The sequence below is a fragment of the Bos indicus genome, chromosome 13 (genome assembly GCF_029378745.1).
Source record: "Bos indicus isolate NIAB-ARS_2022 breed Sahiwal x Tharparkar chromosome 13, NIAB-ARS_B.indTharparkar_mat_pri_1.0, whole genome shotgun sequence".
Taxonomy (NCBI): Eukaryota; Metazoa; Chordata; class Mammalia; order Artiodactyla; family Bovidae; genus Bos; species Bos indicus.
In genome coordinates, this window is record NC_091772.1 from 36801874 (window position 1) to 36827717 (window position 25844).

A 25844-nucleotide genomic window follows, 5' to 3' on the forward strand; every position below is an offset into this window, starting at 1 on the left:
TTCCTTTCATACGTGGCACACTTGGATCCACAGAAGACTCAGGAAACAATCACACAAAACAGGATGAAGGAGAGGGGCAGATACAAAGATCAAACGATATATATAGAGAGAGAGCCCGTGAACACAGGTGGAAAAGCATTTCTATTAAAGGTGTGTCCTGTCTCATTTTATCTTCCCAATGACCCTCAGATGACCCATCTTCCCATTAAACACTTGAGAAGGCAGAACCAAAAGGTTCCATAACTTGTCCAGTAAGTGGATGAATCAGGATACAAATCCATGCAGCTATGATCTCAGCATCTATGACTTTGACCTCTATTTGATGCACCCTTTTCCATAGAGGAACTGAACAGCATAAGGCAGCTGCCTAGTTCCTTACTCAGGTAGTTGGGTTCACCACCTGAGTAATGAACTTCATTTCATCTCTCCCCAGGTTTAAAAACGACGACAACAAAAAACTATTGAAGGAGAGACAGAGACTAGAGCAGAGGCCCTGGGAGGGAGGTATTAGGTGAATTCTCTGTAGATGGTCATTGCAAATCTCTTTCCCTCCAACTTCTTACACAACATATGCTGGGCATTTGGACACTAGACTCTTTCTACATCCCATTTGCTTGTGGAAATCAAGCTTTTAATGTAGTATCATGCATGTGTGTTCCATCATGTCCCAAGCTTTGTGACCCCACGGACTGGGGCCTTCCAGGCTCCTCCATCAGTGGAATTTTCCAAGCAAGAATACTGGAGTGGGTTGCTATTTCCTACTCTAGGGGATCATCCCGACCCAGGGATCAAACCCATGTCTCTTGTGTCTCCTGCATCTCCTGCATTGGCAGGTGGATTCTTTACCACCTGGGAAGCCCCATGATGTAGGAATGTTTGCAGACTTGGTTGGAACAACTCCTGTCTAATGACTTCTGGCAAGCTTGTAAAGGAACCCGGACAAGTTGTCTGCTGAGGAAGAGTTGGCAATTAGAAAAGAAGGAGGATTTTTAAATAGGGATCAAGAAGAACAAGGAAGTAACCTAATTAGAGAGAGACATACTTAGATTGCTGCGGAGTGAGAGAACCCAGCTGAAGTTGGATTTATGATGAATTCTTTTGCTTTGTTGTGTACATATCATGCCCAGTAGGGCTGGATGAGCTGAGGGCATGGGGAAGACAGAGTTGATTATGATTTTGTTGGATGGATGTCATAGATCAGATCAGATCAGTCGCTCAGTCGTGTCCGACTCTTTGCGATCCCATGAATCGCAGCACGCCAGGCTTCCCTGTCCATCACCAACTCCCGGAGTTCACTCAGACTCACGTCCATTGAGTCAGTGATGCCATCCAGCCATCTCATCCTCTGTCGTCCCCTTCTCCTCCTGCCCCCAATCCCTCCCAGCATCAGAGTCTTTTCCAATGAGTCAACTCTTCGCATGAGGTGGCCAAATTACTGGAGTTTCAGCTTTAGCATCATTCCTTCCAAAGAAATCCCAGGGCTGAGGAGGTTTAAAAAACTGGTAAGAGAATGAGAAGGTGGACTGTGGAATCTAAACTGGTCATGGGAGGAAGTGAAGACAGGACATGATTTAAGGAAAAGCATATAGGCCAATGGACTGGAGGTCATGATGAAAACAAACAAGTTCAGTGGCCAAATCAGAGGGGAAGAAGTTGTTGTAAGAGAATTTGGAGGCTAGTCTGTTCAGAGTGCTGAAAATAAGAACCAGGGTGTGACTCTGGCAGTGGGAGCTCAAATGTGGTGAAGACCATTGACAGGAGGGGGGTCAAGAAACAGAGAGGCCAGACAGCCTTCAGTACCCTAGCCTGATCAAGGTCGTCTCGTATACAGCCTCCTAAACATTTCATATTTTGCTTTCTTATTTAAATCATCAGTCTACCTAGGATAGATGTTTATGTGTGATATGAAAGTACCATTTTTATTTTCTTCCATTTGGATAACCAACTGTCCTTGGGCCATGTGTTGAATAACTTAGTTCGTAAATATCCCTTGAATTCCTTCCATCTATGCTATTACTGATTTTGCTTTACTCAGTCCGTATCACTCTGGGCTGATGTACTATAGTACCCATTGATCTTCCCCCTCCACAGTCCATAAAATTTATCTTTCTAAAATACAAATATGACCACATCACTCTCCTGATTAAAGTGCTTCAATAACTTCCTTTCATTCCATGCAGAATAAAAGCCAGGCTCCTAAGCCTGTCATATTTAAGATATTTCACAATATTTTTATTTACAATATTTCTTTGCTTATCAAGATATCCTCATTCTATGACATTATCCATATTTGTGAAAGTGAAAGTGATTCATTCGTGTCTGACTCTTTGCAACCCCATGGACTGTGCGTCCGTGGAATTCTTCAGGCCAGAATACTGGAGTGGGTACCCTTTCCCTTCTTCAGGGGATCTTCCCAACCCAGGGGTTGAACTCAGGTCTCCCACATTGCAGGCGGATTCTTTACCAGCTGAGCCACAAGCTGGTAGAGTCCAAAATGGTTAATTCAAATTACATTTTAAGTCTTTTATCAGAACTATTAGATAGACTTATAATTGATAGATCTTAAAAGTTCTAATTAAATTATTTGATATTTATTTGGCATTTACTCTGTATCAAGCAGTATATAGTAGATTCTGTATTTATTCTATATATATAGTGTGTGTGTGTATGTGTGTGTATATATATATATATAAGATATATATATATATATAAAAGATATATATATATATATATATAAGATATATATATATATATATAAGATTCTTCCAGAGTTTACAATCTAAAGGAGCACAAGAAGCATGAATACGAATATCTGTGGAAAAGGGAAGAATGTAAATGTAGCAACAGACATTTGAGTAAATGACTATGAGAGCTCCGATGAGGGAGCATTGGCACTTTGTTTGGCAGAGATCGGTGGAGGCTTTGTAGAAAAGTTAACTGGGTCATGAAAGGTGGGTAACAGAAAGTTAGAGGAGACAGGAGGGCATTTTAGATAGAGTAGTGGCACTGATCAAGGCAAAAGAAATGGGAAAGTGTGACCTTGGAGTACAGGATGACATGGAGAAAGATGAACAGCCAAAAAGGTAAGCTGAGGCCAGAGCACAGAAATCCTTCAAGGACACGTTAGGAGACTGGACTCTAGTTAGTTGCCCTGGAGTCAATGAAAGTCTCTATTAAGGGACTGACTTACCTAGGTCATGACATGGTGGGGCAGACTGGAATGAAGAGAGATTCAATCTAAGAGGATACAGTAACAGGCTAGGCATGACATGCTGCTGGCTTGTCCCAGGAGGTAGAAAAGCTACAGTGGATGCAAGAGAAATTCCAAAGCAGAAAAAGTCAGATGACTAAAGAAAGAAGGGAGAAACAGGTTCAGTTCCGTGTACTCGCTTAGTCGTGTCTGGCTCTGCGACCCCATGGACTGCAGCATGCCGGGTTTCCCTGTCCATCACCAACTCCTGGAGCTTGCTTGTTCAAACTCATGCCCGTCGAGTCAGTGATGAGATGCCCATCTCATCCTATGTCCCCTTCTCTTCCTGCCTTCAGTCTTTTCCAGCATTGGGGTCCTTTCCAATGAGTCAGTTCTTTGCATCAGGTGGCCAAAGCATTGGAACTTCAGTCTTGCTCAGCTCTAAACGATAAAAACATGAGAATTTCATGAGAGAGTCCTGCATCTGATTAAATACCATTTATATTTACCTTTGCCATCATGAAATTTCTAGGATTTTTTTTGGTGACTTAAAAACTATTTCATATATAATGTATTTATATAGCCTGACTTTACAGGTTTAGATTAATGTTTGTATTCTTGTTTCCCTCCTCCCCCTCTCCCTCCATGTGTGGCAGCTTCTTCTGGACATGGTTGGGTCACCTGATGAGGAACTCCAGGAAGCTGCTGCAGGTTGTATATCCAACATTCGCAGGTTGGCTCTTGCTATTGAGAAGGCGAGATACAGCTGAACCTGAATGGGCATGACAGCTACCAAATTTTACATGACCCTGTATGTGTCACTCCCAGAGCCGTGAAGCCTAAATTGGGAAACACTTCATAGCAGATCCTTTAGAAACAAATGTCTGACTGAAAACCAGGAAGTTAGAAATGTAGAGAATGTGGTTCACTCCAAAATTGTATGGGTATTTTTGTTCTAATTTAGGGATATGCCATGTGGTGACACATAAACCCAATATATTGGTGATAATTTTTTCAGGAATTTGAGAATATATATACATGTATACAGCTGTATATATGTATACAGATATATATATATATATATATATATGTACATATATATATATATATTTCAGCGATGCTTTTGTATTTGTGGTGATTTTAATAAAAGATGTGGTCTTCCCGTTGTGTGTATTTATAGTCATCCATGAGTGTCTTTAGAAATCCCTTTCTGTTAAACCAGTCTAACTGTCCCGTCACTATAGTTTTGTTTGATCTCTTGCAACCCTCAGGAGAGCTCTGAGATGTGCTGACTTGACAAATGGTTATGGAACAGAATTCAGAGTTCAGCAGCTGGGTTGAGAGAGAACATCCTGAGGTCATTCCAAGTTTCTCCTAAAGCTGTCAAACATCTGAAAAGACAACGTATAACTGTCACTGTCCCAGATAACACAAATCACAAAAACATAAGCACTGAGTGAGATTTTCACTTTTGCATTTCCCAGGCATAAACAGTGAAATGTTTTATTTCCCTCACAGGATACACCAACATTTTATTGAAAGAATTAATTTATGCCGATGTACGCACACCTCACAACACAAGGATAATATTACTTTCACGTAAACTTGCTTGGAGTTTCTGAACTTGTTTTCAGCATACAAAGTACTTTTTAAAAAGTGGCTACAAAGGATTAATAGCATTTTATCAAGTTATAGAAACATGAGAAGCCACTTAAAAGAATCACAGATGTAACCTTGGTGTGCTACAATGTTTGGGAACTGACCGTCCCCCCATCTAGAACTAGCTAGGAAAACAGCTTCTTGTATATCCACTCAGTAAACCGACAGTCTCACTCTTTAAAGAGCAGGCAAGGTTTTATTGAAAAATATGAAGTACTGTGTATGTTTGTCATAATTTGGAGAAGACCGTAAACTTAATTGAATTAAATGTAAATAATTTGTATGAAATGAAAACCCCATACAGGATTAAAATTATCCTGATGATTCTGAGAATTTTAAGATTTTGTAAAACACCAATTCATCTTTATTGCTTTTCAAAGGAGGTTATAAAAGAGGATAATAGAAACAAGGAAATGGTATCAATGCTAACAAAGAATTGAATTTAAATAATAGTGGAAATCCTCAAATGCACGTCGGACTCTTTGTGACCCCATGGACTATAGCCGGCCAGGCTCCTCTGTCCATGGGGATTCTCCAGGCAGGAATACTGGAGTGGGTTGCCATGCCCTACTCCGGGGGACCTTCCTGACCCGGGAATCGAACCTAGATCTCCTGCATAGCAGGCAGATTTTTTATCATCAAAGCCACTAGGGAAGCTCTTTAAATAATAGTGTAAATCCTAAAATTCTCAACAGTAGGTATTATTAAAGACACTGGTTAGGTGTGTTTCACTAATATTAAAAACACATCTAGAAATCATGGATTATGACAGTTATAGAAAATGAATAAATATATTATTGTTACATTATTATTAAAGGAAGCTTTCTCCATCATTTTAAGATTGTTCATATTCTTGGAATTAGAGGGTCCTAAGAGCTTGCCTGAAGAATCCCACGAACAGAGGAGCCTGGAGGGCTACAGTCCATAGGGTGGCAAAGAGTCAGGCTTGACTGAAGTGACTTAGCATGCATGGATGAGAGGGGAAGGAAGCAATAGAAAACAAACAATCAAACATCTGCAGCAGCACAAAGAGAACTGGATGTAGTTGAGAAGGATAAGTTCCTTTACCATGTGCAAGTGTGGGACTTTCATTTCTATGATTATTAAAGACATAAAATGAGAGCAACAGTACCATTTTAAAGGAAACTGAACTTGTGGGAACAGATACAGTAAGCTAACATGAAAATCATTTTGGGTATTTCTAAGAGTTGTGTCCTTTTAATTGGTAAGCACCCTGGATGTAGTGGTCTTCCCACAGGTGGCTCAGTGGTAAAGAATCAGCCTGCCTAAGCAGGAGACACAGGAGATGTGGGTTTGATCCCTGGGTCAGGAAGATCCCCCTGGAGGAGAAAACGGCAACCCACTCCAATATTCTTGCCTGGAAAATTCTATGGACAGAGGAGCCTGACGGGCTACAGTCCACGGGGTCATAAAGACTCAGACAGGACTGAGCATGCATGTACCAGGGATGTAGTACCTTTAAACAAAAGAGAAACTGAATTTAAAGGTCAGTTTTGGCTGTGTGTGTATGTGTGTGTATAACAGTATAACAGAAAACTCTGACCTTATTAGAAAAATGTCAGAGGCAGTGAGTGAAAGTATCCAGAGATAACAGAACAAACAAGCCCAGGATCACACCATTTCTTTGCTGCTCCAAGCCAAAGGACCATTTCTTGGCACTCTCCATGGAAGAACACCTTGGGTTGTTTTTTTTTTTTTTTTGGCCTAGGTTTCTGGATAAGATTTTTGTGCGTTATTTTCTGCTTTAAAGCTGGTGACATTCATTCTGAGTTTTCAGTGGCAAGTTCTTTTTTAGGTTTTATTCTTCCCCAGGACATCCTGGGAATCCAATATGCTCTGTGTGATAGCTGGCTATTTCTGCCTGGAGAACCTGAAGGTGGAAGGAATTTTAAATAGATGTTCTTTGCTTTTCCACTGTCTTTAGTTTGCAAGGTTTCCTTTTAGAAATCCTGGCCACAATCATTCTGCTGCTTGTAGTCACTATTATTTTGCCTCTTTCAGAATGACTTGCACTAAAATAATTTCTTTTTAAAACTCTTCTAGGCTCTGAAAGTGAGTGGAAGGTTAGATGTCTTGTAAGATGACGTTGCAAATCCTATCATTTTGATAGATTTTGGAATTACCATTATGCCTCTCTAAGGCATGGACTTTGCATGGATTTGAAGGTCAATGATTCACAATACTTGGAAATTTTATTTCCACTTAGGAGAACTTATTTCATAGTTCTAATAATTGACGGTGTGTAATCTCATTCCATAAAAGACTAGGATGGAGTAGTTTATGTCCATTCTTATGATTCAGTGAAAACAGTAGGGACACCCACTTATTTAAGAACCTTGCTGCCTCAAATGCATTAAGCGCCTGAAGATAACTATGTTCCTCACATACATAAGTTCAGAAAGTGAGAAATCTCTTCTAAATGAGAGGAGTAGGAAGAGAACAACATGGAATATGATGCTACCAAATGCTGGCACTGTGTTAAGTACTTCCTACCCTCTATCTCATTTAAAATAGAGAAACGGTGAAATACCTAATCTCAGATCATACTAGGGGCTGTCGAAATGGGCACAGTTATTCCACAAGGACAATTTGGCAATGCATACCAGAAGCTCTAAACATTTTTGTGCCTTTTGGATTATATGCAAGGGTTTATGTACAAGGGTATTCACAACATCATTATTTATAGTGATGAAAATATTTGGGAAAAATTGGTTAATTCCATTCAGGTTCAACCTTAGCATAAAAACATATTGTAGGATAATAGTTCATGACAAAGGTTTTCATAAGATGCTGTTAAATTGGAAAGCAGATTCTGAAGCAGTGTATACAGTATGAGTGCATTTTAAAAATTATATACACATAGCTAGTCACAATGAGGAGAAGGCAATGGCACCCAACTCCAGTACTCTTGCCTGGAAAATCCCGTGGGCAGAGGAGCCTGGTAGGCTGTAGTCCATGGGGTCACTAAGAGTCAGACACGACTGAGCGACTTTACTTTCACTTTTCACTTTCATGCATTGGAGAAGGAAATGGCAACCCACTCCAGTGTTCTTGCCTGGAGAATCCCAGGGACGGGGGAGCCTGGTGGGCTGCCGTCTGTGGGGTCGCACAGAGTCGGACACGACTGAAGCGACTTAGCAGCAGCAGCAGTCACACAGAAAGAACATGACTTATACACACCAAACTGTGATAAGTCAAAGAAGTGATTATTTCTGAATGGTGGAATAAGAATGATTTCTGTTGTCTCTCTTGTTCATCTCTGTTTTCTAATTTACAATAAACATGAATTACTTTTTTATGATAACACTCCCAGTGAATTTTCTTTTTTTCATTCTTTGGAAACTTCTAAGGTAGACATTCTTCCTCATTGCTTTTGTTCAGGTGCTAAGTCATGTCTGACTCTTCGCGGCCCCATGGAGTGCAGCACGCCAGGCTCCCCTATCCTCCAGTCTCCTCGAGTTTGCTAAAATTCATGTCCATTAAGTCTGTGATGCATCAGAGGATAAACATCTCATCCTCTGCCGCCTCCTTCTCCCTTTGCCTTCAATCTTCCCCAGGATCAGGGTCTGTTCTGATGAATCAGCTCTTAGCATCAGGTGGCCAAAGTATTGGAGCTTCAGCTTCAGCATCAGTCCTTCCAGTGAATATTCAGGGTTGATTTCCTTTAGGATTGACTGGTTTGATCTCCTTGTTGTCCAAGGGACTCTTGAGAGTCTTCTCCAGCACCACAATTCAAAAGCATCAATTCTTCAGCACTTGGCCTTATGGTCCAACTTTCAGATCCATCAGGACTACTGGATAAACCATAGCTTTGACTAGATGGACTTTTGTCTGCAAAGTAGTGATGTCTCTGCTTATTAATTTGCTGTTTATGTTTGTCATAGCCTTTCCTCCAAGGAACAAGTTTGCTTTAATTTCAAGTCTGCAGTCACCGTCCACAGTGACTTTGGAACCCAGGAAAATAAAATCTGTCACTGCTTCCACTTTTTCCCCTTCTATTTGCCTTGAAGTGATGGGACCAGATGCCATGAACATACCTAAAATAAATAAGTTTTTATATATAAAATAAGAATGGCTTGTTTCAGCACCTAAAATCCTATAATATATTTTGATCTACAAAACAGACATTTGTAATAGCTTTCAACTACAGCTAAGAATAGTACAGTATACTTGAAGCATACTTGAAGTATATACAGTGAACTTGCTGGGAAAGATTGAGGGCAGGAGGAGAAGAGGGCACCAGAGGATGACATGGTTGGATGGCATCACTGATTAAATGGACATGAGTTTGAGGAAACTCTGGGAGATAGCGAAGGACAGGGAAGGCTGGCATGCTGCAGTCCATGGGGTCACAAAGTGTCAGACATGACTTAGCGACTGAACAGCAACAGCAATACTTGATGCATGCTGAAATGGCCCATAGTAAATTCTGAACTTTTATTTTTGTCTTAACAGCTGAATTCTATTCCAAGGGCACTGAAAACAAATAAAATAGCTCAAAAGTCACTGACAGATTGCTTTATACAGCATTGTTGTTTTGAAAAGAGAAGAATGATTTTGATCCATTCATTTGCTTATTGCTGTAGATCCCTAAGACAAACATTATTGTGATTTACTGTCTCTTTATATATATTTTGCTTGAATTAGTCTAATGGAAATACACCCCCAATCAATAAATAAATATAGTACAGTTTCATAAACTTCTATTCTCCTTTAAAGCATCATGTTTTTCTTCTTTGTGATTTTTTCTTTCCTCTGTTACATTAATTTCCCCTCATTCAAGCAATTACTTTCCCTGCTTTTCCTCCATTCTACTTTCTGTGTCTCCAGATTCTGCTCCCATTTTCTCTGACAAATGGTTATTGTATTTTCTGCTTCTTAAAATGTCTCATGCTTTAATTTCTATAAATGCAAGATATAAAGTTAATATTTCAATATGCTTCTGATGTAACTGTCATGACTGATGTTACATGACTTGAAATCATGTAACAGATAGAATCCTAATACTCCAAATCCATTATTTTCAAATTTTCAGGTAAAAGTAATTTACTCTTTATTTACATCTGTCAAGACAAAAGGGAGCTTTTCTTTTGCCAGTTCATGCCACCCTGATTTATTAGTTGATAAAAGACATCCTTTGCAAATTATGTAATTGGTTCATGGTGTTCAGAGTTGAGATTTGTCATTACAGTTTAGATTTATGTCCTAATTTATTTTCATGATAGACAGGTATAATAGTGTATTTCAGTGTGGTTCATATATATACAGAATCTACAGCTGGGTAGTGTCCCCATAAAGAAAGACCGTCTATCAAAAGGGAGTTCAGATAAGATAGTGTGGATAGTTCAATGCAAGTCCTCCTTCATTATTGGAAGAAAACTGATCTTTGTCAGTAGATTAGTTACAATATCAGTTGCAAACCTAAATTCACAATGGTAGGGTGGACATGAGTTTGAGCAGGCTCCGGGAGTTGGTGATGGATAGGGAAGCTTGGCGTGCTGCAGTTCTGGGGGCGCAAAGAGTCAGACACAACTGAGCGACTGGACTGATCTGAAGGTAAGTAATGTAAATGAATAAGAGCTAGATTAAAGGTCATAATACTGATACTATTGCCAATTGACCGTTAGCCTCCATGTCTGGGAGACAAGAGGGGCTTGTGGAGACTGTGGAGAGATGGGGAGTGAAGACAAATGACTACTCATCTCTAGCTAACTGTTACCAGATCTTATAGTTTTTCAAGAGAAATTTAGACTTTTATAGGCACTCTCCCAAATTTTATGTATTGGCGTAGCTTGCCAGCTGTGAGAAAAATAAATGTCTGTTGTTTAAGCCACCCAGTTTGTTGACAGACAACAGACATTTCTTTTTCTCACAGCTCGAGATGCTGGGAGACCACGAACAAGGGGCTGACAGGTTGGTTTCTGATGAGACCTCTTTCCCAGCTTGCTGTGTGCTCACAAAGAGATTAATCTCTGGTATATTTTCCTTCTATAAGAACACTAGTCATGTGGGATTAAGGCAGGAGACATAAGAGATGTGGGTTCAATCGCTGGGTCAAGAAGATCCCCTGGAGGAGGGATGGCAACCCACTCCAGTATTCTTGCCTGGGAAATCCCTGGACAGAAGGGCCTGACAAGCTACAGTCCATGGGGTCACAAAGAATCGGACATGACTGAGCGACTGAGCAAACACACACACACACACACACACACACGCATGCAGTGAATAACAGCGACCATGCAGAAAAATCAAAATGTTTCCCTGAGCCAAATATGGCCTTCAGCTTGTCAGTCTACAATGTCATCATCTTTATCTATTAGAATGAGAGTGTAAAGTCCTGACATGAACATCCCTAATGATGCCTGGAGCTAATCAGTAGAAAAGCAAGGAAAATAATTTGTGGAAAAGGGCACATGTCAAAACTGTCTTGGTTCATATTGATTTATACTGTGATGTCAGCACTACAGAATGCAGCATCGAAGAGGCTGACTTCCTCAAATTCAGGCTAACGCTTGGAAAAATTACTCCGAGGATGTAAATAATCATGATTAGGTTTAGGGTCAAAGAATCACAGAACTGGAGATAACTTTAGGGCTCAACTGCTGCTGCTGCTGCTGCTAAGTTGTGTCCAACTCTGTGCAACCCCATAGATGGCAGGCCACCAGGCTCCCCCGTCCCTGGGATTCTCCAGGCAAGAACACTGGAGTGGGTTGCCATTTCCTTCTCCAATGCATGAAAGTGAAAAGTGAAAGTGAAGTCACTCAGTAGGGCTCAACTACCTGCCCTCAATCAAAGCTGCTCAGGACAGAGGCTGATTCTCTTGCAAAGGATATCTAGGTATTTGCTTCCCATTCTCTCTAAGACAGATTAGACTAACCAGTTTATGAAGATAAAAAGAGCCTTGAGAAATATTTTGAGGAATTGGCTTAATCCTACAGGCCAGTGTTCCCCAGGCCTTCTGCATAAGGCCAATCTGGGATATCTGTTAATATGCAAAGTGTCAGTCCTGCCCCCAACCTACCCATACAGAATTTCTGGGAAACCCGGATTTCTGCAAACCTGGAAACCTGCAAACTTCCCAGGTGGTAATTTTTTTGATCATGAAAAAGAAAATGTATACAAAGGATTTCCTAAAAGTTAATCTGGTGGGGGTGCAACGAATAGAATATAGAGAGGAATGAAAAGAATGAACAGGGGGGCTGCTATAGAGGCCAAGACTAAAGCATAGGAATAGAAAGTTACCAGAACTGACAGTCTTAAAACTTGGTCTCTTATGCCTTAAAGAAGAAGCCCATAGTCATGAAATGAAATCTACTTCTGTGCTGTCATACCACGAACCACCCCATAGACTCTAGAGCAGTGCCATCCAACAGAAACACAAGACAAGACACTGTGTAATTTAAAATTTTCTGCTCAACATCACTAATCATCAGGGAAATGCAAATCAAAACCACAAGGAGATAACATCTCAGACCTATCAGAATGGCTATCATCAAAAGGCCGAGAGTACATATTGGCAAGGAGGTCGAGAAAAGGGAACACTTGTGCACTGTTGTTGGGAATGTAAATTAGTGCAACCATCATGGAAAACAGTGTGGAGCTTCCTCAAAAGATTAAAAACAGAATTACCATGTGCTTAGTCGCTCAGTTGTGTGCAACTCTGCGATCCCATTGACGGTAGCCCACCAGTTTCCTCTGTCCATGCGGATTCTCCAGGCAAGAATACTGGAGTGGATTGCCATGCCCTCCTCCAGGGGATCTTCCCAACCCAGGGATAGATTGCATTGTAGGTAGATTCTTTACCATCTAAGCTACGGTCCAGCAATTCAAGTTCTGGGTATTTATCTGAAGAAAATGAAAATGCTAAATTGCAAAGATACATGCACCTTGTTGTTCACTGCAGCATTATTTACCGTAGCCAAGATATGTAAACAATCGAAGTGTCCATCAGTTGACAGATAAAGAAAATGTAAATATATAAAATGCCATGAAATTAAAAGACGCTTACTCCTTGGAAGGAAAGTTATGACCAACCTAGATAGCATATTGAAAAGCAGAGACATTACTTTGCCAACAAAGGTCCGTCTAGTCAAGGCTATGGTTTTTCCAGTGGTCATGTATGGATGTGAGAGTTGGACTGTGAAGAAAGCTGAGCGCCGAAGAATTAATGCTTTTGAACTGTGGTGTTGGAGAGACTCTTGAGAGTCCCTTCCTTGGATTGCAAGGAGATCCAACCAGTCCATCCTAAAGGAGATCAGTCCTGGGTGTTCATTGGAAGGACAGATGCTGAAGCTGAAACTCCAGTACTTTGGCCACCTCATGCGAAGAGTTGACTCATTTGAAAAGACCCTGATGCTGGGAGGGATTGGGGGTAGGAGGAGAAGGGGACGACAGAGGATGAGATGGCTGGATGGATTCACCGACTCGATGGACGTGAGTCTGAGTGAACTCTGGGAGTTGGTGATGGACAGGGAGGCCTGGCGTGCTGTGATTCATGGGGTTGCAAAGAGTCGGACACGACTGAACGACTGAACTGACTGATTGATACAATGGAATATTATTTGGCCACAATAAAGAATGAAATATTGCCACTTGCTACCATATGGATGGGACTTCAGGGCATTACACTAAGTGAAATCTGGCATAAAGACAAATACCATATGATCCATAAATGCAGAATCTAAACCCTCCCCCCAAAAAAATCCCCATAAAACTGAATTCATAGATAGGATAGGATATACAAAAGATAGTTCGGTAGTTACCAGAGGTGGTGGTGGTGGGCAGTTGGAGGGTGAGCAAAATGGGTGAAACTTCAAAGTGTACAAAACTTCCAGTTATAAATAAGTCATGGGGATATAATGTACAACATGGTGCCTATAGTTATCATACTGAACTGCATACTTGAAAATTGCCAAGAGAGTAAATCTGAGAAGTTCTCATCACAAGAAAAAAACTTTTGTCACTCTGTATGGTGACAGGTGTTAAGTAGACTTATTGTAGTGACCATTTCACAATTGATAGAAATACCGTATCACTATGCTGTATACCTGAAACTAATATAATGTTATACATCAGTTATATTTAAATAAAGTACACACATTGCATGCATATAAAAAATAAGATTTTCTAGTAGCTAAAGTAAAAAAAAAGTAAAAAAAAAAAACAGATGAAATTAATTTTAGTATTCTTAGTTTAACCAAATGTCTCCCAAATATTGTAAACATTTCCCTGGTAACTCAAATGGTAGTGTCTACCTGCAATTCTGGAGACCTGGGTTCGATTCGTGGGTCAGCAAGATGCCCGGGAGAAGGAAATGGCAACCCACCCGCGTATTTTCACCTGGAGAATTCAATGGAAGGAGGAGCCTGGCGGACTACAGTCCATGGGGTAGCAAAGAGTCAGACACGACTGAGCAACTGACTTTAACTTTTAAAATACTTAACGAACATAAAAATTACTAATGAAATATATTACATTGTTTTTCACTAAATCTTTGAAGCTGGTGTGTATTTTACACTTATAGCACAGTTCAGTTAGGGCCAGCCACATTTATGTGGCCACAGGGTACCATGTCGATCGATAAGTTTTAGTCTATCCATTTAGCTAGTTTAAGGGGTTGGTTTCTTTTATCAAGACTGTTTCAATTTATGTGGGTTTTTACTGTTTATCTGGGTTAAGCCATCTTAGTCTTTTTCTCCTGACAGACCCCTCAGTCATGCTATTTCTGTTGACATGATGACTTTTTAAATTCAAATTGATATGAATTTTTAAATGTAATTCATCTAGAAGACCACAGTCAACATTATATTTGTGTACAATTATTTTTCATTTTTTATTGTGGTAAAATATACATAACAAAATGTGCCATTTCAACCATTTTTTAAAATTGTACAGTTCAAGGGCATTAAGTATTTTCATGTTGTGTGTAACCATCAACACTCTCCATCTCCTGAATGTTTTCATCTTCCCAGACTTAAACTCTGCTCCCTTTAAAAACACTGATTCCCAATCTCCCGTTCCTCCAGTCCCTGGTCACCACTGTGTCTCTATAAATTTGATCTTCCTAGTTACCTCATGGAAGTGGACTCACAATATTTGTCTATTTTTTTTTTTTAATTAAAAAAATTTTTAATTTATTTTTAATTGGAGGATGATTGCTTTACAATGTTGTTAGTTTCTGCTGTATAACAACATGAATCAGACATAAGTATACATATGTCCTGTCTCTCTTGAACCTCCCTTCCACCCCTCAGCTCATCCCACCCCTCTAGGTTGTCACAGAGCATTGGGCTGGGTTCCCTGTGTTATATAGCAACTTCCCATTATCTGTCTGTTTTTCATATGGCAATGCATATGTTTCAGCTCTACGTTCTCAATTCATCCCAACTTCTCCTTCTCTGCTGTGTCAACAGGTCTGTTCTCTTTTATAAGGGAATTCTCTTGCACTGTTGGTGGGAATGTAAATTGATACAGCCACTGTGGAGAACAGTATGGAAATTCCTTTAAAAACTAGAAATAAAACTACCATATGACCCAGTGATCCCACTACTGGCCATATACCCTGAGAAAACCATAATTCAAAAAGACATGTGTTACCCCAGTGATCCTTGCAGCACCATTTACAATATTTGTCCTTTTGTGTCTGGTTTATTTCATTCAGCACAGTGTCTTCAAGGTTTTTCCCTGCTGTAGCGAGTGTCAGAATGCCCTTCTATTTTATGGGTCAATAATATTTCACTGTATGCCCTGCGATGTTTTGCTTGCCCATCTGTCCATGGGTGGTCACTTGTGCTGCTCCCATCATGAGGCTGTTGTGAATAACATTGCCATATGCATGAGTGTACAAACGTCTGGTCAAGTCCTTGTTTCCAATTATCTTGTGTGTACACCCAAGAGTGGAATAGCTGGATTGAATAAAATTATTTTTTTCAAGCCTAACTAGTCAAATCTATAATGATTTTAAAAAGTTGGTTCGGGGTATCCTTACCAGCAGAATCAGTGGACATGAGATGCACTCCACAGAGTCTCTAGCAGGCACTCTGTTTATTAAGCATCCCAACAGTCACACAGTCACTGACTCATAGACAAAGAATCCCCTCATGTTACCTCAGTCAGTTCAGTATATTTTTAATTCTGAATGAGCCAAGTTCTCCCAGTGTGTGATTCAGTGGGTGCAAATTAGGCATTTAAGAAGACATAGTCATACTTTTGGAAAAATAGTAAGGTCTTACCACTGTGCCACTAATAGTATCAAAATGGCCTAAAAATGATCATAACTCTCATAAATTCCATTGGGTGATGTTTAGGTTGTGCTAAAAGGCAAATGTGAGTTTTCTGCAACTCCTGTGAACAATTCAGCACTTTTAGAGAGAAAAAGAGGCTGGAGGCCTTTGAAAAGTGAGTGCTGGAGTTGTGAGAACTATGCGCAGGGTGGGAGCTGCCATGGGAATTTGCTCAGTTTGCATCATGGGTGTGATCCAGGCCCCATGAAGATGGTGTGCCTGGTTCCCTGACGGCTTGCAGATGCCTCTGTCTGTGTCTGTACTGCCGTCCCTTCCGCGACAGAGAGATGTTGGCCCCAAGCAAATCTCGCTTGTATGTTGTGCACATGTGGGGAGGATGTCACAGTTAGACCCCTGTTTTGCTTTGAAGGGAATGTGTTGCCTTTTTCAGCGTCAATGGTTGTTCCTAATCTTCATTTGCAAGGTATAAAGCATGAAGGGATCACCTTAATGATCATCTTCTGTTTGAAGCAATAAACAGCTGCTGACACTAATTTAAAACAGAAGACAAGCGACCACACTGTCATCCCTGAGGTGAATTTATTCAGATTATTCTCTTAAACTGAATTACTTATGAGCTAAAACAACAGAGTTGAAGGTGAGAAGGAAAGAAGCGTCAATGAATGCAGGAGACAGATGTGCTCCAGCCAAGACTGTGGCCCACCTCCTCCGAGTTCTGCAGGTTCTGAACAGGGGCCCAGAGGTGCTCAAACGGACCTTCCCTCCACTCTGGCTGTGTGAGACTTCGTTTAGGGGGGATAATATTGTCGATCATTTCCTCAAAAAGGGTATTTATTATGCCCTTTAGGCAGAGGACTGATATTTCAGAGAAAGAATGAACGAATACTTCATGAGCATTAGACAACCCTCAGTTCTTGAAAAACAAAACAAAACAGCTTTATTGAGGTTTGATTGATATGCAGTGGGCTTCCCTGGTGGCTCAGCCAGTAAAGAATCTGCCTGCAATGCAGGAGACACAGGTTCAATCCCTGGGTCGGGAAGATCCCTTGGAGAAGGAAATGGCAACCCACTTTAGTATTCTTGCCTGGAGAATTCCATGGACAGAGGAGCCTAGGGTCGCAAAGAGTTGGACATGGCTAAGAGACTAATACTTTCACTTTCAATTGACAGACAAATAATGCACACTTTCAATGTGCACAATTTGAGGACTTTGGTCCCACCAAACACCAGTCACTCCAGCACCACAATCAAGGTACTAGACATATAACACCTCCCAGAGTTGTGTGCAGCTTTTGTGTGTGTGCTGTGGGTGGAGAGAACTTAAGATGAGGTCTGCCCTCTGAATAAATCTGAAGTACATAGTGTCTGGGACTATAGGAATGATGGGTACAAAGGTCTCTCTCTAGCACTGTTTAGGGCAGTGTAACTCTAAATAAAACTTTACACCTTTGAACGTCTATATCCCCGTTTCCCCACCCCCAACCACTCCTGTATTCTCTGCCTCTGTGAGTTTGACAGTTTTAGATGTGGAATTGTGTGCTATCTCTCCTTCGAGGACTAGCTTATTTCACTAAGCATAATGTCCTCCAGGAGAAAGCTTTCTATTTATTCCCACATTATCAAGAATAACCCCAACCGTTCTCTTCAGAGTTTCTCCTGTGTGCTCATTTCAACCTACCATCCCATCTCCTCCCCTCAAGGTTCTGCTCCAAATATACTCCACATGTACTCTGATCAAAAACAAACAGAAGTCACAACATATGGATACCAGAGGGGAAAGACGGGGTGGGATGAATTGGGAGATTGGGACTAACACTTATACACTATTGATACCATGTATAAAACAGCTAATGAGAACCTACTGTAGAGCATTAAGGAACTCTATTTGGTGCTCTGTGGTGACCTAAATGGGCTTCCCTGGTGGGTCAGATGATAAATAATCTGCCTGCAGTGTGGGAGAACGGGGTTTGATCCTTGGGTCAGGAAGATTGCCTGGTGAAGGGCATGGCGACCACTCCAGTATTCTTGCTTGGAGAATTCCATGGACAGAGGTGACCTAACTGGGAAGGAAATCCAAAAATGAGGGGATATATGTGTATATATGGCTGATTCACTTTGAAAGTGAAAGTGAAAGTCGCTCAGTCGCGTCAGACTCTTTGCGACCCCTTGGACTATACAGTCCATGGAATTCTCCAGGTCAGAATACTGGAGTGGGTAGCCTTTCCCTTCTCCCGGGGATGTTCCCAACTCAGGGATGGAACCCAGGTCTCCCGCATTGCAGGCAGCTGAACCACCAGGAAAGCCCCAATAAAGGTGAAAAAGAATTTAAAAACAAAAACAAAAACTGCTCCTTGGGGTTAAAAAAGGATTTAAAAACAAAAACAAAAACTGCTCCTTGGGGTTAACTCCTACAGACTTAAGAGTTTTCCTGCTTCTTATCGTCTCCCCTCTCCTCCTCCGCCCCGCCCTGCGCGGGGGGCGGCGGGAGGTGGGGGGCAGCGCACAGAGACTTCCAGGTACTGATCCGCCGGTGTCCTTGGGGCTCTGACCCCGAAAGTGCCTTGGGTCCCCTTGCGCCCCATCTCTGCAGCCTCCTTTGGGAACCTGGCCTCCTCTGGCGTCGGGGAGGGTCTGGGAGGCAGAGCCAGGCCCTCGGAGGGGCCGGGACCGTAAAGCCGGATGTAGGGACTTGGGGAAGCTGCCCTGAGCTACATCAGCCCAGCCACACCTGCTCCTTTGCGGACTCGGAACTTCTCTGGAGGCCGCAGCCGCTCTAGGCTCTCTCCAATCTCATTTCCCACAAAGCTCCAAGCAGGCCAAGCTTTTGGGGCAACAGCTTTCCCTTCTCTTCCTAACGCTGCCAGGCACTCAGTTCTCCTTTGTGTGGCTTGCCCTTCTAGAAACATATTCTCCATTTTTCTCTGAAGGCAACCCTCCAAGCTTTTTATATAAAAACTCTGCTGGAAGAGGTCTGAAAAAAATACCCGATTCCTGCTTGGAAGTCTAATTTTTTGAGACTGCTATTTATCTATCAACTTTATATTGAAAAATCTAGTTTGAAATGCAAAACCGAGCAAGGCTTTCTTTTGTTCTGGGTAGTATTTATCTTCTTTTCCCTGTAAAAAAATATCTTCAGCTTCTTGGCTCAATGGAGGGGAAGGCTGCAGGGTTTTAAAAACAACCAACTAACCAAATAAACAAACATGAAAACCAACTCTGGAACTACTAAGGAGGAAAAAGACATTGTATGGCATTTCAAAACACTGCCCATTGTAATCAGCCAAGCTAAACTGTTTCTATTCCCCCAAATATGCTGGACCATGCTGCTTCCACATCTTGCCCATGTTGCTCCCATCCCTTCAAACATATCCAGGAATTCGGTTTTGACTTCACACTCGCTCTGCTGTTGTCTGGCTTTTCATGTTGGTTGGTGAGAAATTTTTCCTTTGATTCCAGATGTATTAAAAATATGTTAGCAATGAAGCGATGAAAACGACTTCATACTGATTCTGAACTGATATGCCACACAATTTCAAAATGAATGAAATAAAAAACATTGTGTATGGTCAATAGAAACTCTGTATAACTTGATGCCAGCTCCTGGTGGCTGAAAGTTCTCTGGTTTGCGGGTGTGATTTTGTCCACTAAGATTTAGACAAAAATTGGCTTGAACCTTGATAGAGTGAAAAACTCAACTCTGAGCATTTCCAGGAATTCTTGAGCAGGACATATTCTTCCAAGTGACCTCATGATTCTTGTCATTGCCTGCTTCCTTTAAATGTTCAATTCTTTCCAGCCTCACCTCTGGCAACTTCCCTTTCCTTCTTCCCTTCCTCCCTGTGTGATGGCAGGTATGTGATATGTAACACAACTCCTTTTCTCTGATTTCTGAAAAATGCCACTCATTCAAGACAAATATGAGCAGGAGACATTTGCAGAAGATTCTGGGGTTAGGGCAGCATGAAGAAAACTTCACTCTGTGATACCAACCTCAGCTCTGTTTCCCAATCTTTCTCCCCATCAGGAACCTCCCACTTCTGGCAATCTCACTCCTGGGCATTTATCTGGAGAAAATTCTAACTTGGGGAAAAAAAATACACTCACCCCAATGTTCATAGCAGCACTATTTACAATAGGCAAGACATGGAAACAACTCAAGGGCCCATCAACAGATGACTGGTTTAAGAAGTAAAAAAAAAAAAAAAAATATATATATATATATATATATATATATATATTCCATTATAATGGAATATTAGTCAACCATATAAAAAAATGAAATCTTGCATTTTCAGCAACATGAATGGGCCTAGAGATTGTCATACTAACTGCAATAAGTCAGCAGAGAAAGGCAAATATTGTATGACATCACTTATATGTGGCTCGATAAAGGACAGAAATGGTATGGAACTAACAGAAGCAGAAGATATTAAGAAGAGGTGGCAAGGATACACAGAAGAACTGTACAAAAAAGATCTTCATGACCCAGATAATCACGATGATGTGATCACTGACCTGGAGCCAGACATCCTGGAATGTGAAGTCCAGTTGGCCTTAGAAAGCATCACTATGAACAAAGCTAGTGGAGGTGATGGAATTCCAGTTGAGCTATTTCAAATCCTGAAAGATAATGCTGTGAAAGTGCTGCATTCAATATGCCAGCAAATTTGGAAAACTCAGCAGTGGCCACAGGACTGGAAAAGGTCAGTTTTCATTCCAATCCCAAAGAAAGGCAATGCCAAAGAATGCTCAAACTACCACACAATTGCACTCATCTCACATGCTAGTCAAGTAATGCTCAAAATTCTCCAAGCCAGGCTTCAGCAATACGTGAACCGTGAACTTCCAGATGTTCAAGCTGGTTTTAGAAAAGGCAGAGGAACCAGAGATCAAATTGCCAACATCCGCTGGATCATGGAAAAAGCAAAAGAGTTCCAGAAAAGCATCTATTTCTGCTTTATTGACTATGCCAAAGCCTTTGACTGTGTGGATCACACTAAACTGTGGAAAATTCTGAAAAAGATGGGAATACCAGACCACCTGACCTGCCTCTTGAGAAACCTATATGCAGGTCAGGAAGCAACAGTTAGAACTGGACATGGAATAACAGACTGGTTCCAAACAGGAAAAGGAGTTCGTCAAGGCTGTATATTGTCACCCTGCTTATTTAACGTATATGCAGAGTACATCATGAGTAACGCTGGGCTGGAAGAAGCACAAGCTGGAATCAAGATTGCCGGGAGAAATATCAATAACTCAGATATGCAGATGACACCACCCTTATGGCAGAAAGTGAAGAGGAACTACAAAGCCTCTTGATGAAAGTGAAAGAGGAGAGTGAAAAAGTTGGCTTAAAGCTCAACATTCAGAAAACGAAGATCATGGCATCTGGTCCCATCACTTCCTGGGAAATAGATGGGGAAACAGTGGAAACAGTGTCAGACTTCATTTTTCAGGGCTCCCAAATCACTGCAGATGGTGACTGCAGCCATGAAATTAAAAGACGCTTACTCCTTGGAAGGAAAGTTATGACCAACCTAAATAGCATATTCAAAAGCAGAGACATTACTTTGCCAACAAAGGTCCGTCTAGTCAAGGCTATGGTTTTTCCAGTGGTCATGTATGGATGTGAGAGTTGGACTGTGAAGAAAACTGAGCGCCAAGGAATTGATGCTTTTGAACTGTGGTGTTGGAGAAGACTCTTGAGAGTCCCTTGGCTTGCAAGGAGATCCAACCAGTCCATTCTGAAGGAGATCAGCCCTGGGATTTCTTTGGAAGGAATGATGCTAAAGCTGAAACTCCAGTACTTTGGCCACCTCATGCGAAGAGTTGACTCATTGGAAAAGACTCTGATGCTGGGAGGGATTGGGGGCAGGAGGAAAAGGGGATGACAGAAGATGAGATGGCTGGATGGCATCACTGACTCGATGGACGTGAGTCTGAGTGAACTCTGGGAGTTGGTGATGGACAAGGAGGCCTGGCGTGCTGCGATTCATGGGGTCGCCAAGAGTCAGACACAGCTGAGCAACTGAACTGAACTGAACTGATATGTGGAATCTAAAAAAAATGCTACAAACGAATCTATACCCAAACAGAAACAAACTCACAGACATAGAAAACAAACCAAAGAGGAAGGGGGGAAGGGGTAAACCAGAAGTATGGGGTTAACAGATACAAACTATTACTACTATTCATAAATAAGAAACAAAGATTTACTGTATGGTCCAAGGAACTGTAATCAACATCGTGTAATAAACTGTTTGGAAAATAATCTGAAAAATATAACTGAATTATGTTGCTATGCGCCTGAAACTAACACAGCATATTGGCCTTTTCTCCCTTACTACCTATTTTTCCTTCCCAGACTCTTGCCCATCCCCCACACCACCTCCTGGCCCCCATGAGGCTATCCTTAGAGATTTAAACATTTCTGTATCAACTAGTTTTTATTGCTTCACCACCCATTCCAAAAGTGAAAAGAAAGGGTTAGTCACTCAGTCACATCCAATTCTTTGGGACCCCAGGGACTACAGCCTGCCAGACTCCTCTGTCCATGGGATTCTCCAAGCAAGAATATTGGAATGGGTAGCCATTCCCTTCTCCAGGGGGTCTTCCTGATCCAGGGATCTCTTGCACTGCAGGCAGATTCTTTACTGTCTGTGCCACCAGGGAAGTCACCTGTTGCAAACAACCATTTACTGACCTCATGAATCATGAATCTGCTGGGAAGCAATTTGGACTGGACTTGGCTGGGCACCTCAGGCATCTGCGGACAGGGCAGACTGACTTTGTTTTTAGAAGCTGAGTTCTTATGTTCCCTGGGGCTTCTGCTGGGTCGAATGGGCTGATTTGAATCTGCCATTGGCAGTCTGTTATCCTCCAGTGGACTAGCCAGGGCTTGTTCACAAAGACATCGGGCTGGTTTCTATAAAAACAAGCAGAAGCACCCAAGGCTCTTGAACCTTAGGAACAACTGATCCGCCATCTCTTCGCTGCACTCTGTCGGTCATAGCAAGTGCGATGTCTCCATTGATGGCGTGAGCTACAAGTCACCCTGCAGGAGGTGTGCCCATGGCAGGCTGGGGGTGGGTGGGGAATACCAGCGCATTTAGCCAATAATTTACTACAGTTTCTTACTTCCCTGACAGACAGCCATTTAGCTCTCTTTGCCATACTCTGAACCCACCCAGGACAAATCCTTAGGGCTATCTTTCCACAATCAATAATCCTTAAATTGCTTTTACAAAAAATTACGTTTTTCCCCCCTCAGAGGAATTTTTTGACCACCTCTTAAAGTTCTGGGTTGTCTCTTTAAAAAAAGAAATTATTTAGTTAGTTAGTTTTGGCTGTGCTGGGGTCTTCGCGGCTGCGTGGCCTTTTTCTCGAGCTGCAGTGGGCAGGGGTTACTCTCAAGTTGGGGTGCGAGGGCTTCTCATTGTCGTGGCTTTTCTTGTTGTGGAGCACAGGCTCTAGGATGCACAGGCTTCAGTAGTTACGACATGTAGGCTCAGTAGTTGTAGTTCTCCAGCTCCAGAGCACAGGCTCAATAGCAGCTGTGGTGCACAGGCTTGGTTGCTCCAAGGCATGTGAGGTCTTCCTGGGTCAGGGATCAAACCCGTGTCTCCTGCACTGGCAGGCAGATGCTTTGCCTCTGAGCCATCAAGGAAGCCTCTGGGTTGTCTCTTCCTAAGAACTTATAGAAATAGGGCCAGTGTGTGTGTGTGTTGGGGCACGGGCATTAAAAATAAAAGTCCCCTGGGTTTATGATGTTAATTTCATTTTAAATTTTGTAGTGTCTTTAAGATAAGCCAACAACATAAATACATATTTATGGCTTCTTTGTTTTGTTTTATCCAATACAGAATTACATAAGGACATGCATCTTAACATTCCACTGTGGTAGTCAGACAGGTTTCTAACTATCCTGCTATTTGCTATAGAAAATAGGTCACCCACAAACTGTGAAATAGATTTTAAGTCCACTGGAGATAATTACTTGTTACCAAATTCATCAGAAGGCAAAGATCCTTTCTAATTCAATTTTTAATAATGGCAGGGTTCATAAAGAACTAAAAGAGAATTGAAACGTCTGTGAAAGTAATAATTTTTAAAAGGCTGAACATTCCTATGGAAAAGGAAAGAAGCTGATGAGAAAAAAATAATCAGTTCTGGGAAAGCAAGTTTCAGCAAGTTTAGGGCATTGGCAAAAAAAAAAAAAAAAAAAAACCTGTTAGGAAGAAAGGAGCCCAAAGAGCTGGATGGTCTTTAAACAAACAATTCTGGCAGGTGAACAGACTGCACAGGGCGTGCGGGACAGGGAACAGCTGGCCAGATTGGCAAACCAGAGCTGTGCAAAGGTCTGAAAGGCAAATTAGGGAACTAAGAAACATCGTCCAGCCAGATCACCAAGGATGAACAAATGTGTAGGGACCACATCAAAAGTGGGAAAGATAATACAGGGTAGGGTAGAAATAAAAGACATCAGAAAGTACTTAATCAGCTGCAGTAATAAAAACCAAGTTATTAGTGACTATGTTACCATTTGCTTAAATAACCATTCTGAACCCAAAGAGAAGTGTGCCCTGCGGTTCTTGTGGATGTGAAGTGGTATGGAGGCACCACTCAGATATTTTTCTCTGTTACTACCAGCGGCCAGGATATCCATAGGCAGATCTGGTCAAGTAAGTGACCAAATAACGCATCCCCTCAAAGACAGGTGAAGCTGAGGTGTCCTGTCACCTACGTTGATCAGTCACAACAGCGACAACATCATCATAGAGAGGTTGAGTCATGAACTTTATGAGTAATTAGTGCCATCCCTCCAACGGTGACTGCCAAGATCCCCTTCAGACTAGAGCTTCTATCAAAGAGAAATCAGTTAGTTCAGCATTAAAATTAAAAGTTAAAGTTGGTGGTTGTGCCCATAAGAAACAAACAAAAACATCATTCAGTTCAGTTCAGTTGCTCAGTCGTGTCCGACTCTTAGTGACCCCATGAATCACAGCACGCCAGGACTCCCTGTCCATCACCAACTCCCAGAATTTACCCAAATTCATGTCCATCGAGTCAGTGCTGCCATCCAGCCATCTCATCCTCTGTCGTCCCCTTCTCCTCCTGCCCTCAATTCCTCCCAGCATCAGGGTCTTTTCCAAAGAGTCAACTCTTCGCATCAGGTGGCCAAAGTATTGGAGTTTCAGCTTCAGCATCAGTCCTTCCAAAGAACACCCAGGACTGATCTCCTTTAGGATGGACTGGTTGGATCTCCTTGCAGGCCAAGGGACTCTCAAGAGTCTTCTCCAACACCACAGTTCAAAAGCATCAATTCTTTGACACTCAGCTTTCTTCACAGTCCAACTCTCCAACTCTCACATCCATACATGACCACTGGAAAAACCATAGCCTTGACTAGACGGACCTTTGTTGGCAAAGTAATGTCTCTGCTTTTGAATATGCTATTTAGGTTGGTCATAACTTTCCTTCCAAGGAGTAAGCGTCTTTTAATTTCATGGCTGCAGTCACCATCTGCAGTGATTTCGGAGCCCTGAAAAATAAAGTCTGACACTGTTTCCACTGTTTCCCCATCTATTTCCCAGGAAGTGATGGGACCAGATGCCATGATCTTCGTTTTCTGAATGTTGAGCTTTAAGCCAACTTTTTCACTCTCCTCTTTCACTTTCATCAAGAGGCTTTGTAGTTCCTCTTCACTTTCTGCCATAAGGGTGGTGTCATCT

At 41.7% G+C, this 25844-nt stretch overlaps 1 protein-coding gene and 1 long non-coding RNA gene across 10 annotated transcripts in view; one reads left to right on the forward strand and one right to left on the reverse strand.

The window, feature by feature from the left end:
- The window catches only part of ODAD2 (outer dynein arm docking complex subunit 2), a 225922-nt gene that overhangs the window by 158198 nt on the left and 41880 nt on the right, over positions 1 to 25844 (forward strand). For 2 of the 9 annotated variants that reach the window (XM_019973186.2, XM_070800983.1), the window contains one exon: positions 3847 to 19021. The exons of 1 other annotated variant lie outside the window; for it this stretch is intronic. In XM_019973186.2, the coding sequence (XP_019828745.2) occupies positions 3847 to 3960 (114 nt within the window). In that variant the 3' untranslated portion in view covers positions 3961 to 19021. Of the gene's footprint in view, positions 1 to 3846; positions 19023 to 25844 lie in introns of those variants that run through there. 6 more of the 9 variants (XM_070800981.1, XM_070800980.1, XM_070800976.1 and 3 more) reach the window with 5 other exon arrangements.
- The window catches only part of LOC139186481 (uncharacterized), an 84515-nt gene that overhangs the window by 10604 nt on the left and 48067 nt on the right, over positions 1 to 25844 (reverse strand). The window contains exon 2 of the long non-coding RNA XR_011570049.1: positions 3191 to 3631. This is a non-coding gene — a long non-coding RNA (uncharacterized lncRNA). The remainder of the gene's footprint in view (positions 1 to 3190; positions 3632 to 25844) is intronic.